This window comes from Haliotis rufescens, unplaced genomic scaffold (genome assembly GCF_023055435.1).
Source record: "Haliotis rufescens isolate VD_foot unplaced genomic scaffold, xgHalRufe1.0.p SCAF_31, whole genome shotgun sequence".
Lineage (NCBI taxonomy): Eukaryota > Metazoa > Mollusca > Gastropoda > Lepetellida > Haliotidae > Haliotis > Haliotis rufescens.
The window spans coordinates 2,582,455-2,602,619 of NW_025964013.1; the positions used below are offsets into that span (position 1 = coordinate 2,582,455).

General features: G+C 44.1%; 1 protein-coding gene across 2 annotated transcripts; it reads left to right on the forward strand.

The window, feature by feature from the left end:
• Nucleotides 1-408: 408 nt before the first annotated feature.
• LOC124136768 (solute carrier family 49 member 4 homolog) lies at nucleotides 409-19,454 on the forward strand. Of its 2 annotated transcripts, XM_046502786.2 has the most exons (11): nucleotides 410-1,042; nucleotides 1,615-1,705; nucleotides 5,066-5,229; nucleotides 9,039-9,099; nucleotides 9,523-9,617; nucleotides 9,725-9,854; nucleotides 10,967-11,075; nucleotides 11,554-11,621; nucleotides 12,485-12,603; nucleotides 13,495-13,677; nucleotides 18,885-19,454. In XM_046502786.2, the coding sequence occupies exons 1-11, from the start codon at nucleotides 706-708 to the stop codon at nucleotides 19,007-19,009; spliced, it is 1,482 nt and encodes a 493-aa protein (XP_046358742.2). In that variant the 5' UTR covers nucleotides 410-705; the 3' UTR covers nucleotides 19,010-19,454. The 2 variants fall into 2 exon arrangements, with proteins under 2 accessions (XP_048236573.1, XP_046358742.2); XM_048380616.1 differs by lacking the exon at nucleotides 18,885-19,454 and having other exon boundaries at nucleotides 409-1,042; nucleotides 12,874-13,633.
• Nucleotides 19,455-20,165: the final 711 nt, after the last annotated feature.

Sequence of the window (20,165 nt, forward strand, 5' to 3'; positions counted from 1 at the left end):
GACTGCATTTGTGTCGTCAACACAGGGTTTGCCCTCAATCTCAATCACATGACCGCCTCCGTGGTCTAGTGGTAGAGCGTCCACCCGGAGAGCGGATTGTCCAAAATACGTTAATATAACGTACTTGTTGTTACCATGCCTGGCGCTCGGCATAAAGGGCCTAGAACAAGATACCTTATCAGTACACTGTGTCTGAGTGGGGTATTCATGTAAAACTGCCTCATAGTATCCAACGGGCTAGCGCTATAAAATCGGCATCAGTCCGGACTAGTACAAGCAGCCACACACACACACACACACATGCATGTACGTCGCTATATAAGTGCAATAATCTTGGACGAGACGTTAAATGCCATTTCACCTCACCTCAGCTCAATCACATGTCATGCGTTGGTTCAGTTCGTGAACCTTGACATAGAGATGAAATTGCATTCATTACGATAAGTGATAACAAGCTCGCCTTTACCACATCGACTACAAGCAACCTGGTTGATATACACTGTTGAGTGTGTGGAAAACACTCCGTTACGTAGTGTTGAATTACGTTAACTATTAGGGACAAAGGCACAGCCGGAAGCCAACTGTTGAAAGCCGAAGAGTCACAGGGCGCAAGCCTAGCATATTATGGTACTCCCACAGGAAACTGGTGAACTTTTCATGACTTTATAATGAATCCGTCATCATAAGACACTATAATCTGGCCGAATGGCAGATACAGAAGAAAGGAGTTTGGTGTCACCATTGAGTGACCCGCAAGGATATACAGACTGCGGTCCAATACAGTCGGTCATTGATGAAGCTTCCCCTCTGCTTGGTTCCTCCAGGGACATCAAGTCCTACAAGAGGCGGTGGTATGTGGTCCTGGTCTTTTCCTATGCCGCACTGCTCCAGGCCGCGGTGTGGAACTGTTTCGGACCTATAGCTCAGTCTGCCGAGGCTGTGTTCGGGTGGACGGACGCTGAAATAGGCATGTTGAACAACTGGGGGAATATTGTGTACATTGTGTTTATGGTCCCTGTTGCCTGGCTGATGGATGTCAAAGGTAAGCTTGACGAGAAGACAGATATCACCCGTGGAAGATTTACTGTTTATCTTATCTCGATGACAACCGTATCCGCCCCTTTTATCAGTGTCGCAGCGTTACCGTGGCGGGGGATTCAAAGAATTAGTTTAGTACATCGTACCCATGTGGGAATTTCTAAGGATGCCAATCTCGGAGTTGCCCTGAATCCGAATCATTGATCATACCTGACTCCGAAATACTACTTTACTCAAATTTCAAAAGCATTGAGAAGTAATTATAACAATAAAAAAAGTTCAAGGAAATCTTTACGAACACTATTTAAAAAAAAATGAATCTGTGTACCAAATACGATTATACGTGCGTCCCGCGTACCGCACTGCTGAGTCCCGAACACCTTCTAAATAGACCTCTGAATCCCGCCTACCAAAAGGATGTTTGCATCCTCATTCCTACCCTGGAGTTCTCCAGTCTGAATCACTGAACATATGCATTCTAACGTCAGACTTCGTTAAATATAACGTGGGCAGGTGTAAAGCACATGGCGTGTTCATGTATACGGGCATATTGACAATGTAAACAACGTTTTTCAGGCCTGCGGACGTCGATGCTGTTGTGTGCCGTGTTGATAGTGCTGGCGACGGCGATGAGATGCATCACGAGTGAGCCTGTCCCCGCAACATGGTCAGTGCATCAGTACTCAGGTCTAGACTGTATCACTGGAACAACCATCTTCCCGAGGCAAGGGAGTTAACTGACTGCAAAAGTTCAGTTTCCATCTTCCCGAGGCAAGGGAGTTAACTGACTGCAAAAGTTCAGTTTCCATCTTCCCGAGGCAAGGGAGTTAACTGACTGTAAAAGTTCAGTTTCCATCTTCCCGAGGCAAGGGAGTTAACTGACTGTAAAAGTTCAGTTTCCATCTTCCCGAGGCGAGGGAGTTAACTGACTGTAAAAGTTCAGTTTCCATCTTCCCGAGGCAAGGGAGTTAACTGACTGTAAAAGTTCAGTTTCCATCTTCCCGAGGCAAGGGGGTTAACTGACTGTAAAAGTTCAGTTTCCATCTTCCCGAGGCGAGGGAGTTAACTGACTGTAAAAGTTCAGTTTCCATCTTCCCGAGGCAAGGGAGTTAACTGACTGTAAAAGTTCAGTTTCCATCTTCCCGAGGCGAGGGAGTTAACTGACTGTAAAAGTTCAGTTTCCATCTTCCCGAGGCAAGGGAGTTAACTGACTGTAAAAGTTCAGTTTCCATCTTCCCGAGGCAAGGGAGTTAACTGACTGTAAAAGTTCAGTTTCCATCTTCCCGAGGCAAGGGAGTTAACTGACTGTAAAAGTTCAGTTTCCACCCTTGCCGAACTAGGCTGCACTCATACAGTTATATTATGGCTGGACTAACTAGTTTATGCATAGTCCAATCAAAATCGCGTAATGAATTCGACATCCGGTCCGTAAACAACATGGATTTCAACGTGTAGATTTCGGTCGACTGCAGCATTTACAAAGTATGTGTACCGTCATCTTGGCGTCGACAAATTTCTTTCAAATCTTTTTATGTTTTTAATTATGGTGCTCACATGATCTGATGCACTTATCGAAGTAAGACCCGTTTTATTGCGAAATATATATTAATCATCGATCAGGTCGTCTTGACATTTGTTTGAAGGAAATGCAAGTGATCTGAGAGGTGGAATCTGATTGGTCAATAGGAGGGGCAAAGAAGGGACATTACTCGTAAAAGCAACTGGTAGCAACGGAAGCTAATGCGGCCGAGGGGGTACATCCCTTTCTCGCCTTCAATTACGACCACGAGAAAGTCAGTTAGCCGTAACACGAGCCGAGAAAGCGATAGCACGAGAGGAGAAAGCGATAGCACGAGAGGAGAAAGCGATATGTATTGTTTTCTCGTCTCGTGTTATCGCTTTATCGCTTTTTGCTTTCTCGCGGTAAAGCAATATCCCCTCTTGGCCACTGTAGGTGTCGCATGTGTTATTAGTTTCTGTAAAAAGTATACACGAAAAACAGTAACGAATTGTTAAACCTGACCTTAGTATCATTATTGGACTGACCGTTTGATTATGGATCTAAGGGTGGGTGGAGTGGGAGTCATGTTGTTGTTTTCTTCATTTTGGGGGGCCAAGGTGTGTTTCTTTAAGAAAAGAGAGCTGAATATGTTGCAAGTCACATTTCATTTTTGCTGATATTCACTGATCCTTTCCTATAATTCTCATCGCTATTTTGCCTCTTATTCCTATATTTCAACATTTTTTTGTAGATAAATATTTAGTGTGTATGCACGCATGTGTTTATCTTTATTGTAGTAAATAAGCAAAATTCACATACACTACAACAGAAAAAAACTTTTATTTTTTCCTATATTTCGTAAAAACTCCACAGAAAGAGTTTAACGACCATTGTCTCGTTGTCAAGGTAAAGAACACGCACAATAATAAGATTATGTTTTGCAGTACAAACGGCCATGACTGATTAACCTTAGTCGTATGGATGATTCGTGTGTTCTATAACTTCTTTTTAAAGGTATGCATTTAGATTTTAACCTGATTAATTTAGAGCATTTTGTCATGAACCGCAACGCGCTGACGGGCGTGATGGTCACATAAAACTCCTAATAGAAGCATAAATGAAACAATTACTTTTTACACAAACATTTCACCTACTTCTGCAGTTAAATTACATTCATGTAAATAGTGATACAATTTTAACAATTTTTTCATGGGTATAATTTGAAATGTGAAATCTTAGTTGGCTTTTATGCAGAAAACCCCACCTTACTCCCAACAAAATGAAGAAACAACGACATTCTATCGCTTCCTCGTCTCGTGTTATCGCGTTCTCGTCTCGTATTATCACTGTATCGATTTCTCTGGGCCACAATTGAAGGCATGTCGAGGTGAATTTCAGATGTCAAAACGTTTTATCAAAATACCAATGCCACAGTGCAACAAAACGCCCTGTCATAAAATACTGAGATCATCGCGCGATATTTGTTTGATTGAACAGGCATCTTGTAAATTATTATTGCGATAACCCACGCTACCCTGCCACCGTTGTAAATATGTAAAGGTAATCTCCGTTGATCTTGCATAAACCAGTGATAGCCTAATCGTCTATAGAGATACATGTAAGGGCCTTCATTGTTCGACCTCGGACATGCTTATGATAAGGGAATGCATATTACATGAAGGGCATCTGATCTTATCTCATGGACAGCTGTGTGGAGTGATGGTGCTACTGTTATTGACATGATTATGAATGCCTTGATTGTGGCATCACGTCCGAGGAGTCTGTGAGATACAATGTCGGACGTGGTCTCGACTGTACCCTGTCTGTGTATACTGATGTGACAGATTCAGGCAAACGTACCGCTATGTTTGGTGTAACAATCAACCACGTGACCCTGGATGCACTAACAAAATAACCCCAAGCTCCGTTACACCACAAACAGTGTCCATAACAGAAAATATTATAAAGGTAACGCTATTTTTCAGGGCATTATCATTTGCACAAATCCGAGGTCTTCGATTAACTGCCCGACGAAGGAAGGAAGTTCAAAAGGCCGAGGGCTTCTGCCGTTACCGTTACCGTTATTATAGCTAAAATGGATAGAATTTGTTATCAAATGAAACGAAACAACAATATCGGTTTTGAAACATTTACTGCAATCAAGACGAATGTCACTGACCCTCTTTTACAAATATGGAAACGTCATAGAACAAACCAGATGACGTCACTACTGAACGTGACGTCACCTTTCCCTATCTTTTGACGTCACCTAACAACGGGCGTGATAATGGCCCGTCGTCAAGCAATATGAGGGCATCACAAGCTAAGTGGCCCGCACATTTTTGGTAACATGGGGGCGGTTTATGATAATTCTATCCATTTTTGCTATAAAACCCTTTATCTTGTTTACTTTACTGAATAATACACGACTACAAAAACAATGACCTTTCACAATCATTGTGTTATTGTATAAATTGTAATTAAGCTGAAATATGTCTATTTTACACTCTGTGTTTTTCGGAGCAGGTTGATAAATATCGCAGCCATATTGAATGGTGTTGCTGGGACAGTATCCTTCGCTGGCCCATCCCTCGTGTCCGCCACGTGGTTCCCGCCACACCAGAGGGCCACTGCGACGGCCGTCTCCACCGTGCTGGGCTACATGGGGATCTCGGGAGGTTTCATAATAGGTTAGAGGAACTTCAGTTCAAAGTTAATACAAATGATACAATGACTTCATCATCAACAATTTGTACGCCTGTGTCAAAATGATATAACACATACTGGGGAACGTGTCCGCACATGTGGTTTTACATTCGGTCCAGGACTCAATTTGTTTCCGGTGCAACGCTCACTATGCAGAGTTGTTTCCATAGCTACTGTTAGTGTGTTGTTTAAACTCGCACTTGGCAATATTCAAGTCATATGACGTCGGTCTGCACATAATCAAATCTGTACCAGACAATCTAGTGATCGATAGGGTGGGCAACGATCCACTCGTTAGGGGTAAGATGACAACACAGTCAACAAAGTCACCAAACCTGACCACCCGATCCACTAGTCACTTCGTACGACCAACATAAGTCCCTCGGGACACAGACACAGACACAGGCACAGACACAGACATATACACATGATTAGACACAAACATATACACATGAATAGACACAGACATATGCACATGAATAGACACAGACATATACACATGAATAGACACAAACATATACACATGAATAGACACAGACATATGCACATGAATAGACACAGACATATACACATGAATAGACACAGACATATACACATGAATAGACACAGACATATACACAGACATAGACACAGACATATACACATGAATAGACACAGACATATACACATGATTAGACACAAACATATACACATGAATAGACACAGACATATACACATGAAAAGACACAGACATATACACATGAATAGACACAGACATAGACACATGAATAGACAGACACATATACACAGACATAAGCACAGACATATACACATGAATAGACACAGACATATACACATGATTAGACACAAACATATACACATGAATAGACACAGACATATACACATGAATAGACACAGACATATACACATGAATAGACACAGACATAGACACATGAATAGACAGACACATATACACAGACATAAGCACAGACATATACACACGAATAGACACAGACATATACACATGAATAGACACAGACATATACACATGAATAGACACAGACATAGACACATGAATAGACAGACACATATACACATGATTAGACACAAACATATACACATGAATAGACACAGACATATACACATGATTAGACACAAACATATACACATGAATAGACACAGACATATACACATGAATAGACAGACATATGCATATGAATAGACACATACATATAAACATAAATAGACACAGGCATAAGCACATACATATGCACATGAATAGACACAGACATATACCCATGAATAGACAGACATATGCACATGAATAGACACATACATATAAACATGAATAGACACAGGCATATGCACATGAATAGACAGACATATACACATGAATAGACACATACATATAATCATGAATAGACACAGACATATACACAGACATATGCACATGAATAGACACAGACATATAAACATGAATAGACACAGGCATAAGCACATACATATGCACATGAATAGACACAGACATATGCACATGAATAGACAGACATATGCACATGAATAGACACATACATATGCACATGAATAGACACAGACATAAGCACATGAATAGACACAGACATATGCACATGAATAGACAGACATATGCACATGAATAGACACATACATATAAACATGAATGGACACAGGCATAAGCACATGCATATGCACATGAATAGACACAGACATATGCACATGAATAGACAGACATATGCACATGAATAGACACATACATATAAACATGAATAGACACAGGCATAAGCACATACATATGCACATGAATAGACACAGACATATGCACATGAATAGACAGACATATGCACATGAATAGACACATACATATAAACATGAATAGACACAGGCATAAGCACATACATATGCACATGAATAGACACAAACATATATACATGAATAGACACAGGCATATACACATGAATAGACACAGACATATACACATGAATAGACACAGACATATACACATGAATAGACACAGACATATACACATGAATAGACACAGACATAGACACATGAATAGACACAGACATATATACATGAATAGACACAGACATATACACATGAATAGACACAGACATATACACATGAATAGACACAGACATATACACATGAATAGACACAGACATAGACACATGAATAGACACAGACATATACACATGAATAGACACAGACATATACACAGACATATACACAGACATAGACACATACATATACACATGAATAGACACAGACATAGACATAGACACAGACATAGACACAGACATAGACACAGACATAGACACAGACATAGACACAGACACAGACATAGACACAGACATAGACACAGACATAGACACAGACATAGACACAGACACAGACACAGACACAGACATAGACATAGACATAGACACAGACATAGACACAGACATAGACATAGACACAGACATAGACATAGACACAGACATAGACACAGACATAGACACAGACATAGACATAGACACAGACATAGACACAGACATAGACACAGACATAGACATAGACACAGACATAGACACAAACAGAGACGTATGTATTTGCAAGGACCAGTTGTTTAGGAAGGTTGGAAATATGTAGGCGTAGAATGTTGTGTACTATATGTACTGAACAGATCCTGTTTTGAAGGTTTATCTGTATGTATGTGAGGGCACGTAATGGGGTACAACTGTGCCCGTGACTCGAATGTACGTTATTAACATTTGCATATTGCAGGGCTAGGGTAATTCAAAAGGCCAGGGAAGCCGTTATCACGTTAGTCACCACCATAACGTGATGATGTTGTAGATATGGCCAGGAAATCTCTTTTTGCTGTTTCCTTTACGTGTACCTGGGTAAATCAGTGCAATATGGGCTGGACATGTAACCCGTATGCTTTAAATGTTCTCTTTTTTTTAGTTGAATTTTTTTTAAATGGTGAAATATGCTCTTATATCCATTCTCCACGAGAGATGTACAGCTGTGTGAAAGGGGAAAGAATTTAGGTGTGTATATGGAAGCAAGCTACCAAAGCTGTCGTGACAATCATTTTGATGTTACCACTGTGAAATGACCAATATGTGACGTCATATATTATTATTTTCATCATACAAATAAAAAATGCAGCAACGAGGGTTTGGGTGATCCTGGCACAGTCAGGCTGGTTAGGCTCATCATCAGCTCAGGGCCCTTGCCCCCTCTACACGCAGCCCAGACAGTGAATGGGACTTCTCCCAGGAAGCGCTGCCTTGTCAAACCCATCCAGAACTTTTCGGAGAATGTGAAGACTCCCCAACACTGCAGCCTTCTGCATTACCCAGGTTGTCAGAAGGGCTGTATTCCTGGCAACAAACCCAGGTACTCTCCCAATGTCAGTCAACACATTGGGAGGTACCAAACCAAAGGCACCGAGAACAATGGGGAGTCGGTACTTGGGATGCAAGCGTGACATTTCGAAAGCGAGGTCCGCATATTTGCCATGTCAAAAATAACAGCAAATTCAATTATATATTATTATTATTATTACTACTACTACTACTACTACTACTACTACTACTACTACTACTACTACTACTACTACTACTACTACTATTATTATTATTATTATAGTTAACAATAAAATGATATGAGTGTGTTCAAATATGGATTTGCGACGTTTTAAGTAATATGCAAGTAATATAAGGGTGACGGACACCAGCAATTGGCATCATAAATGATGTCATCAGATACTTTTGTCGTTGAGTATACACGAGTGTCTCTTTACCTGAAGGTCCCCTGTTGGTGCCTGAACCAGATCAAGACACGAATACAACGGATACACGTCTACAAAAGTAAGATTATTTATTGATATTTGTTTGTTTGTTGTTTAACGTTGCACTCAGTAATATTCAAGCTATATGACGGCGGTTTGTAAATATTCGAGCCTGGACCAGACAATCCAGTGATTAATATCATGAGCATCGATCCACGCAATTGGAATTCGATGACAAGCATCAACCAAGTCAGCGGGCCTGACCACCCGATCCCGATCCCTCATACGACAAGCATAGACGCCTTTTACGGCAAGCATGGGTTGCTGAAGACCTATTCTACCCCGGATCTTCGCGGATCTATTTATCAATAAATGCATATTTTATTAAATGCATGTTTTGTTTTGTGTGCTTATTATTATACCGATGATTAAAAAAATTGTGTTATTCTCTGGTGGTAGTAGAATACAGCTCCATTGTACTTTGTCGCACATTTGGTTGCAGCTGCTCCAGAGATGACGCCGATCAAAGTTGGAACATCACCAACGCCATTGACGTCTCTGCAGAGAGGGACGGTTTGATGCTTCTCATGTATGTAGGTGCGGATTAAAATGTGTTCTATATGATCTGGGTAATACATTCAGTGTTTGATCACTGACCTGTCAGCTTCCAACGTTCAGAACAAACTGTTATGTCTCTGCACCAGAATGTGCTGCGAGTGTCCTGCTGCTGCTACTGGTGGTGGTGTACTTCCCCGCCAGGCCCCCATCACCCCCGAGCATCACCGCGTCCATTGAGAGAACCGGCTACCTCCAAGGAGTGAAAGGATTGCTCACGTAAGTCAGCTCTAACCAACAATCCTGACAGTGTACGTTGTAAGAACCAGCTACCTCCAAGTCCTAACGCGACTGCTCACGTAAGTCACCTGTCACCTCCCACCCTAACAGCGTTCATTGAGAGAGCCGGCAACCTCTAAGGCCTGAAAGGATTGTTCACGTAAGCCACAGCTCACCTCCCAGCCTAACAGCACCCACTGATAGAACCGGCTACCTCTAAGGCCAAAACAGTGATATTGCTGGAATATTGCTGAAAGCGGCGTAAAACCATACTCACTCACTCACCCTAATGCCTAAAGGGATTGTTCACGAAAAGCTCCTGTCACTCCACCCTCACAGCGTCCATAGTGAGAACCAGCTACCTCCAAGGCCTAAACAGTGATATTGCTGGAATATTGCTAAAAGCGGCGTAAAACCATACTCACTCACTCATCCTTATGCCTAAAGGGATTGTTCACGAAACTCTCCTGTCACTCCATCCTAAGAGCGTCCATTGAGAGAACCGGCTACCTCAAAGGCCTAAATGGATTGTTCACGTAAGTCACCTCTCACCTCCTAGCCTAACAGCACCCATTGAGAGAACCGGCTGCCTCTAAGGCCTAAATGGATTGTTCACGTAAGTCACCTCTCACCTCCAAGCCGCACAGCACCCATTGAGAGAACCGGCTGCCTCTAAGGCCTAAATGGATTGTTCACGTAAGTCACCTCTCACCTCCAAGCCGCACAGCGTCCATTGAGAGAACCGGCTGCCTCTAAGGCCTAAATGGATTGTTCACGTAAGTCACCTCTCACCTCCAAGCCGCACAGCACCCATTGAGAGAACAAACAACCTATCGAGTCCAAAGGGACAGTTTAAGATGCAAACGGATGGAACTTCCTATCACATGCCAAATATAATTCCCAATCCTCCCTACAAAACATCATTTCGTCTTTGCAATAACCAATCTACCCAAGGGAACAAACTGTGCAACTAATTTCACCCTGGCATTATTTACCCTCATCCATCAGTCGGCGTCTCACGCAGTGTCAATTGCATGACAGCGCTGACTTTTGTCAACAGAATGAAATGACAAAGGAAACGGTATCATATCTAAATGACGTTACTTTTCCAGACACAAGCGTTTCCTGCTGATCTTGATGGCATACGGTACACCCACTGGGGTATTCGCTGCGTTTGGGGCAGTGCTAGACGTCAATCTGGAGGACGTCAATATATCGCAGGCGAGCTATGAATACGGCCTCAGTCACATGTGCAGGAAACCTTTGACATACAGTGTTCACAGGATCGGATAATGATTTCCCAGTAACGAAAATAACCACAGGGCTTTAGTATGTTTTAAAGATGTATGTTGGACTATAAGAAGTTATCAACATATACTGTTATTATGAAGATTATTAGAAATTTCGTTTTTGAAATGTATCACTTACATATTAATTTCCTCCTAAAACGTTTGTAAAGTGTCATTTCCTGCCTGTTGTCATTGATTGTATCACTCGACTGGTGAATTAAATCCTGATGGTTATTATAGTGTTCAGCGAAGCTATAGGTTATAGACATGAATATATCTAATTACATACTTTATTGGAACAAAGACATGATTCCCGGATAACAGCTGTAGTGCCGATCAGGTTTGGCACAATGCAACTGCTACCTTCTTTGTGGCCAAAGGACCATCTTTCAACCCCTTTTGTTTTACAGAACCAGGCGGGCTGGATGGGGTTTTACGCCACGATGGGAGGCAGTGTAGCAGCCCTCCTCATGTCCAGGTACACTGTTCTGTCCGGAATAATTATCGTGTCTTCTAATGTTGGGTGAAACGGTCAGTACAATAACTGCCGGTGTGGACTGGATTGTTGACCATCCAGAGCAATTGTTCAGATGAACATCACTTGGGGCACTGCATTTTTGTCACTGATACGTCATAAATTTGGAATTGTCCTCCACACGTCTTCCTTAAAACGTTTTGAAAGGTTTACTGAGGCCTTGAATGTTGTCACCCTGATCTTCTGAGCAAGAGTCATGTGACGCTGTTTGAAATCTTGGAAGAAAGGGCATGCTCAATTTTACCTCAATGTAGACACGAAAAGTTAAACCTGTAAGATTGCTGCTCGACATAAAGGGAGTTGTGAGCATTGAAAAGTTGGTCATCCCTCTTGCCTTGTGGAGAGTGTTCATTTGTATCTTAATGCATAGATCTAAATCTGGAACAGATGAGGTGGTTTCTCGGGTGTCCCTTATTTCCAGTTCGGGCGGAAGTGGAAGGAAACTGGCTATTTGATTGTTATTGAACGATGTCAGATCATCGAAATACCTGAAGCTAAGTTAAACTTCTTGGCCAAAATACCTTGTTTTGATTTGCCAATCCGAGCAGACATTCCGATTCATTTTCATAAAGAACCAGATCCGCAAGAAGGGGAGCGCAATTGGTGCCCATAGGGAAGCCTCCTTCTTGCCTAAATGTCTCACCCAAGTTTTACATACGTAGGTGTTATCAATAAGGAAGTCGAGCATTTCACAAGTGCGTTCACAAAGATCCTTCATTTGCCTAAATATTGTTATCATTCGTTCTTTTAAATGCCCTTGCCGTATCCACTTAAAACGAATGTGAGTGAATGTGCTGCTTTTAAAGGCTCGCCGATATGTTCATGCGTCGCATGAAGGTGATGTTGTTGCTGCTCTTCGTCCTGGCTACATCGGCAACCGTCTGGTTCGTGCTGCTGCGTCTCGCGTTCATTCCCTTCAGTATGGGTGAGTTTAATTGGTCAGTGTATACTTCAGGTAAAAAGTCTCAGTAAGTTTATAGAAGACTTGACAACTTGACTTGTAACAAATAATGCTTGATTGAGATTTGTAATTTCTTAATTGCAATAATGCGCATTCGGTTCCATTTAGCGGGGTTAAATCTACAGGTAACCTAGCTCTACATTGAAAACACAGTATGTTTATCTCCTAATTTGCGTAATTGAACCGACGCCCAGATCTTGTGTGGCTAAACTATTCGTGTTCTCCACTCCCCAGTGTCCCTGTACATATCCTACACCCTGGAGATCTTGTGTGGCTAAACTATTCGTGTTCTTCCCGTCCCAGTGTCCCTGTACATATCCTACACCCTGGAGATCTTGTGTGGCTAAACTATTCGTGTTCTTCACGTCCCAGTGTCCCTGTACATATCCTACACCCTGGAGATCTTGTGTGGCTAAACTATTCGTGTTCTCCACTCCCCAGTGTCCCTGTACATATCCTACATCCTGGAGATCTTGTGTGGCTAAACTATTCGTGTTCTTCCCGTCCCAGTGTCCCTGTACATATCCTACACCCTGAAGATCTTGTGTGGCTAAACTATTCGTGTTCTTCACGTCCCAGTGTCCCTGTACATATCCTACACCCTGGAGATCTTGTGTGGCTAAACTATTCGTGTTCTCCACTCCCCAGTGTCCCTGTACATATCCTACATCCTGGAGATCTTGTGTGGCTAAACTATTCGTGTTCTTGCCGTCCCAGTGTCCCTGTACATATCCTACACCCTGGAGATCTTGTGTGGCTAAACTATTCGTGTTCTTCCCGTCCCAGTGTCCCTGTACATATCCTACACCCTGGAGATCTTGTGTGGCTAAACTATTCGTGTTCTTCACGTCCCAGTGTCCCTGTACATATCCTACATCCTGATCGGAGTGTTCATCAATGGCTCTGTACCTCTGTTCTATGAGCTGGGCTGCGAGGCGTCCTACCCTATAGCTGAGGGGGTGACGACCGGGATGCTCACACTCGTTAATTCTCTGACCGGCACCGTGTTCCTCTCTATCCTACAGATACCTGATATAGGTAAGAAACGCCCTATTTACTTTCAAGTATTTTTACTTGAATACCAAAAATATGATAAGTTACATATCATCGTGTGTATATACAAAGGCATGCAAAATATCTGATAAATCAACATTCATGATAAATATGGTACTATGGAATATACGGCTGTATGTGGAAAATACGGCTATATATGGAATTAATACATACGGTACTGTGGGAGGTTTATTTTTGTTGTTCCCCTTGATATGGCCCCTAGATATGACCCTTGGATATGACCCCTTGATAAAGGCTTGGATATAAAGCCACGTAAAACTTCCTGTTTTACAAACAGCCCACATAGACAAGGCTATGGACACCTAATACAGGACGCGATCTTATTTATAGTTCCTCGTCACTCACGTGCACCTCATACAGGACGCGATCTCACTCATGACTCCTCGTCTCTCACGTGTACCTCATACAGGACGCGATCTCACTCATGACTCCTCGTCGCTCACGTGTACCTCATACAGGACGCGATCTCACTCATGACTCCTCGTCACTCACGTCTACCTCATACAGGACGCGATCTCACTCATGACTCCTCGTCTCTCTCGTCTACCTCATACAGGACGCGATCTCACTCATGACTCCTCGTCGCTCACGTGTACCTCATACAGGTAACGATCTCACTCATGACTCCTCTTCACTCACGTGTACCTCATACAGGGGGCGATCTCACTCATGACTCCTCGTCTCTCTCGTGCTTCCATACAGGACACGATCTCACTCATGACTCCTCGTCTCTCTCATGCACCTCATACAGGACGCGATCTCACTCATGACTCCTCGTCGCTCACGTGTACCTCATACAGGACGCGATCTCACTCATGACTCCTCGTCTCTAACGTGTACCTCATACAGGACGCGATCTCACTCATGACTCCTCGTCTCTCTCGTGCACCTCATACAGGACGCGATCTCACTCATGACTCCTCGTCACTCACGTGTACATCATACCGAACGCGATCTCACTCATGACTCCTCGTCACTCACGTGTACCTCATACAGGACGCGATCTCACTCATGACTCCTCGTCACGCACGTGTACCTCACACAGGACGCGATCTCACTCATGAATCCTCGTCACGCACGTGTACCTCATACAGGGGGCGATCTCACTCATGACTCCTCGTCACGCACGTGTACCTCATACAGGGGGCGATCTCACTCATGACTCCTCGTCTCTCTGGTGCACCTCACACAGGACGCGATCTCACTCAAGACTCCTTGTCACTCACGTGCACCTCACACAGGACGCGATCTCACTCATGACTCCTCGTCACTCACGTGCACCTCATACAGGACGCGATCTCACTCATGACTCCTTGTCACTCACGTGCACCTCATACAGGACGCGATCTCACTCATGACTCCTCGTCGCGCACGTGTACCTCATACAGGGGGCGATCTCACTCATGACTCCTCGTCGCGCACGTGTACCTCATACAGGGGGCGATCTCACTCATGACTCCTCGTCACTCACGTGCACCTCATACAGGACGCGATCTCACTCATGACTCCTCGTCACTCACGTGCACCTCACACAGGACGCGATCTCACTCATGACTCCTCGTCTCTCACGTGCACCTCATACAGGTAACGATCTCAATCATGACTCCTCGTCTCTCACGTGCACCTCATACAGGACGCGATCTCACTTATGACTCCTCGTCGCTCACGTGCACCTAACACAGGACGCGATCTCACTCATGACTCCTTGTCACTCACATGCATCTCACACAGGACGCGATCTCACTCATGACTCCTCGTCTCTCACGTGCACCCTATACAGGTAACGATCTCACTCATGACTCCTCGTCACTCACATGCACCTCATACAGGACGCGATCTCACTCATGACTCCTCGTCTCTCACGTGCACCTAACACAGGACGCGATCTCACTCATGACTCCTTGTCACTCACATGCATCTCACACAGGACGCGATCTCACTCATGACTCCTCGTCTCTCACGTGCACCCTATACAGGTAACGATCTCACTCATGACTCCTCGTCACTCACATGCACCTCATAAAGGTAACGATCTCACTCATGACTCCTCGTCACTCACATGCACCCTATACAGGTAAAGATCTCACTCATGACTCCTCGTCTTTCTCGTGCACCTCACACAGGACGCGATCTCACTCATGACTCCTCGTCTCTCACGTGCACCTCATACAGGTAACGATCTCACTCATGGCTCCTCGTCACTCACATGCACCCCATACAGGACGCGATCTCACTCATGACTCCTCGTCTCTCACGTGCACCTCATACAGGTAACGATCTCACTCATGACTCCTCGTCACTCACGTGCACCTCACACAGGACGCGATCTCACTCATGACTCCTCGTCTCTCACGTGCACCTAACACAGGACGCGATCTAACTCATGACTCCTCGTCTCTCACGTGCACCCTATACAGGTAACGATCTCACTCATGACTCCTCGTCACTCACATGCACCTCATAAAGGTAACGATCTCACTCATGACTCCTCGTCACTCACATGCACCCTATACAGGTAACGATCGCACTCATGACTCCTCGTCACTCTCATGCACCTCACACAGGACGCGATCTCACTCATGACTCCTCGTCTCACACGTGCACCTCATACAGGACGCGATCTCACTCATGACTCCTCGTCACTCACATGTACCTCATACAGGTAACGATCTCACTTATGACTCCTCGTCGCTCACGTGCACCTAACACAGGACGCGATCTCACTCATGACTCCTTGTCACTCACATGCATCTCACACAGGACGCGATCTCACTCATGACTCCTCGTCTCTCACGTGCACCCTATACAGGTAACGATCTCACTCATGACTCCTCGTCACTCACATGCACCTCATACAGGACGCGATCTCACTCATGACTCCTCGTCTCTCACGTGCACCTAACACAGGACGCGATCTCACTCATGACTCCTTGTCACTCACATGCATCTCACACAGGACGCGATCTCACTCATGACTCCTCGTCTCTCACGTGCACCCTATACAGGTAACGATCTCACTCATGACTCCTCGTCACTCACATGCACCTCATAAAGGTAACGATCTCACTCATGACTCCTCGTCACTCACATGCACCCTATACAGGTAACGATCTCACTCATGACTCCTCGTCTTTCTCGTGCACCTCACACAGGACGCGATCTCACTCATGACTCCTCGTCTCTCACGTGCACCTCACACAGGACGCGATCTCACTCATGACTCCTCGTCTCTCTCGTGCACCTCATACAGGTAACGATCTCACTTATGACTCCTCGTCACTCACATGCACCCCATACAGGACGCGATCTCACTCATGACTCCTCGTCTCTCACATGCACCTCATAAAGGTAACGATCTCACTCATGACTCCTCGTCACTCACATGCACCTCATACAGGTAACGATCTCACTCATGACTCCTCGTCTTTCTCGTGCACCTCACACAGGACGCGATCTCACTCATGACTCCTCGTCTCTCTCGTGCACCTCATACAGGTAACGATCTCACTCATGACTCCTCGTCACTCACATGCACCCCATACAGGACGCGATCTCACTCATGACTCCTCGTCTCTCACATGCACCTCATAAAGGTAACGATCTCACTCATGACTCCTCGTCACTCACATGCACCCTATACAGGTAACGATCTCACTCATGACTCCTCGTCTTTCTCGTGCACCTCACACAGGACGCGATCTCACTCATGACTCCTCGTCTCTCTCGTGCACCTCATACAGGTAACGATCTCACTCATGACTCCTCGTCACTCACATGCACCCCATACAGGACGCGATCTCACTCATGACTCCTCGTCACTCACATGCACCCCATACAGGACGCGATCTCACTCATGACTCCTCGTCTCTCACGTGCACCCTATACAGGTAACGATCTCACTCATGACTCCTCGTCACTCACATGCACCTCATAAAGGTAACGATCTCACTCATGACTCCTCGTCACTCACATGCACCCTATACAGGTAACGATCGCACTCATGACTCCTCGTCACTCTCATGCACCTCACACAGGACGCGATCTCACTCATGACTCCTCGTCTCACACGTGCACCTCACACAGGACGCGATCTCACTCATGACTCCTCGTCACTCACATGTACCTCATACAGGTAACCATCTCATTGATGGCGCCTCAGTCACGTGCACCTCATAAAGGTAACGATCTCATTCAAAGCTCCTGTATCGCAGACGAAGGCTTTCCCATACAACAGGTACTTCTTCCATTCTGAGGATAGTTCATATGGGTACCAACATGTGCATTCTACAGGAATATTATTATGATAGGACCTGTCCGCTCTTCGTGTACCCATTGTACCCACATTCTGTCAGCCCGTTACCATGCACACACTGTACATGTGACCTATATGCCAGGAACACGTCTACACAGAAACTCTGACAACACGCATCTAGATGGACGACTCTTGTTGCACGGAGATCGGAGTCGAGTTTACGTTGCTTAGTGCCATGCCTACCTCTGTCAACACTAGATATGGAAGGGCTAACTCTCTGTACACCATGCAGTTCACCAGCCACTATGGGCACGCCTGACTGTGACCTAGCACGCATAACCTATGACTGCATAATGCATCTACATTTCACCGCCATTTTAAATGAACATTAACTGTCATGGGCCCATGATATAATGAGCACGGTGATAACGGGAAAGGATAGAAATAGAAATAGAAGCGTGACCTTTTCAAATGTTTCTAAATCAACAATTCCTATCTCGAACGGCAATGGGTTTCTCGTATAGGACTAAGTTACGTTACGCTGCACCGTAGGAGAGGAACTATTTGTATAGTTGGCAATGAGTGGCGTTGACGCCGCTTTGAACAGTACTTATATCACCTGTCAGCTTGATGTGGGATGAAAGCCCGAAGTAATGAAGGTCTCCAGTTTCCGGTTTGGTGAAACTCACGAGCAGGGCGTTGTATTGACAACTCGGAGACATAATCTGGGCGAATCTGACTTCACGATCATCGGTTTCTGCCCAGAATTATAGGTATCTGTCTGCCTATTTAACGGACGAAACACTCACTGCACAGCGAATCGCGGCGGGGTCCTCGTGCCGGGAATGTTTACTCCGGCCACCTAAGTCATTCAGCTTCAAATGTTAGCAGAGCTACACTCATCTGACTCTCCTTCCAGGGGTCACGTGGATGAACTGGTGTCTCCTCGGAACAGTGATAACTGCCATACCTCTACTGGTGGTGTTCAAGGAAGGCTACACCAGGACGAACATCGACATGCAGAAAGAGTTTTCGTCCAGATAACGTTCCCCTGGGTCTCTCCCGAACAGCGCTGGCGTCAGGGGATATCAGACCACGACCTTCATGTGGACATGCTTTTGGAATACAAATGTATATTTTATGATAAAAACAATATACCCCTGCTGTGCTGAAAACCAAGTTGAACTGTTTTATATGTTTTTTGCATCAAACTATCAGCAGGTGTATTTGGTTTGTAAATATTCACAACAGACAATATCATCATTAAAGCATTAAGATAAATTATGTTTAACCTTTTGAATCACAAAATGTGGTATAAGTTTGTTCCCTTGTTCAATGTATTATGGAAAGGCGAGGAAGTAAAATGATTGAAGACCTATTCATTAATCTACCCAAACTCGAGTCGGGGAATACATAAAACGTTTTAAGGACTATACTGTTCAACAACACTCTCAGTAACTTCTTCCAGTGGCATTTAGAAGTTGGTGTGATGAAGAAAGACAAGTTTTATGGATGAACAACTTCTTTATTACAATTAGTGCGACGTTTCGGTGTAGATCCTAACACCTTTACAGTGATTGATGGACACAGAGCTGATTAAGATCTTAATCAGCTCTCTGTGTCCATCAATCAATTAACTGTATAAACATTGATGTAAATAAGTATATATACCTATGTTGTCCAGCACTATCCATCACTTGCTTGATAAAGGTGTTAGGATCTACACCGAAACGTCGCGCTAATTGTAATAAAGAAGTTGTTCATCCATAGAACTTGTCTTTCTTCAACACTCTCAGTGTGCACTTGCACTTGTACACAGCAGACGTAATTCAAAATTAACATACCATTTTTATTACTTTCAAAATCAGTAATGGTACTCTTTAGTTACTGGATTTTCCGGTTCGTCGATCACTTCATTGTCTGGTTTGTTTACAGGCTGACGTCGCATGGCATGAGTCATGCATACAGGCATTACATACTTACTTTTGATGCAAATTATACGAATGGCGGGTGCTGCCGGACATGCCCACCCTTTTCGCGAACACCTGGTGCCATCAATTATTTCAGTGGTTCATTCATATAATTTCCACAGCTACATTGTATTTGCCCTTTACGCCATGTGGAATTTGTTTCGGCAGAAAATCTAGGCTTCTGGCTTTTAGTTTTCTCAATCGCCGAAGTATGCTTTCTTTCGTTTTGC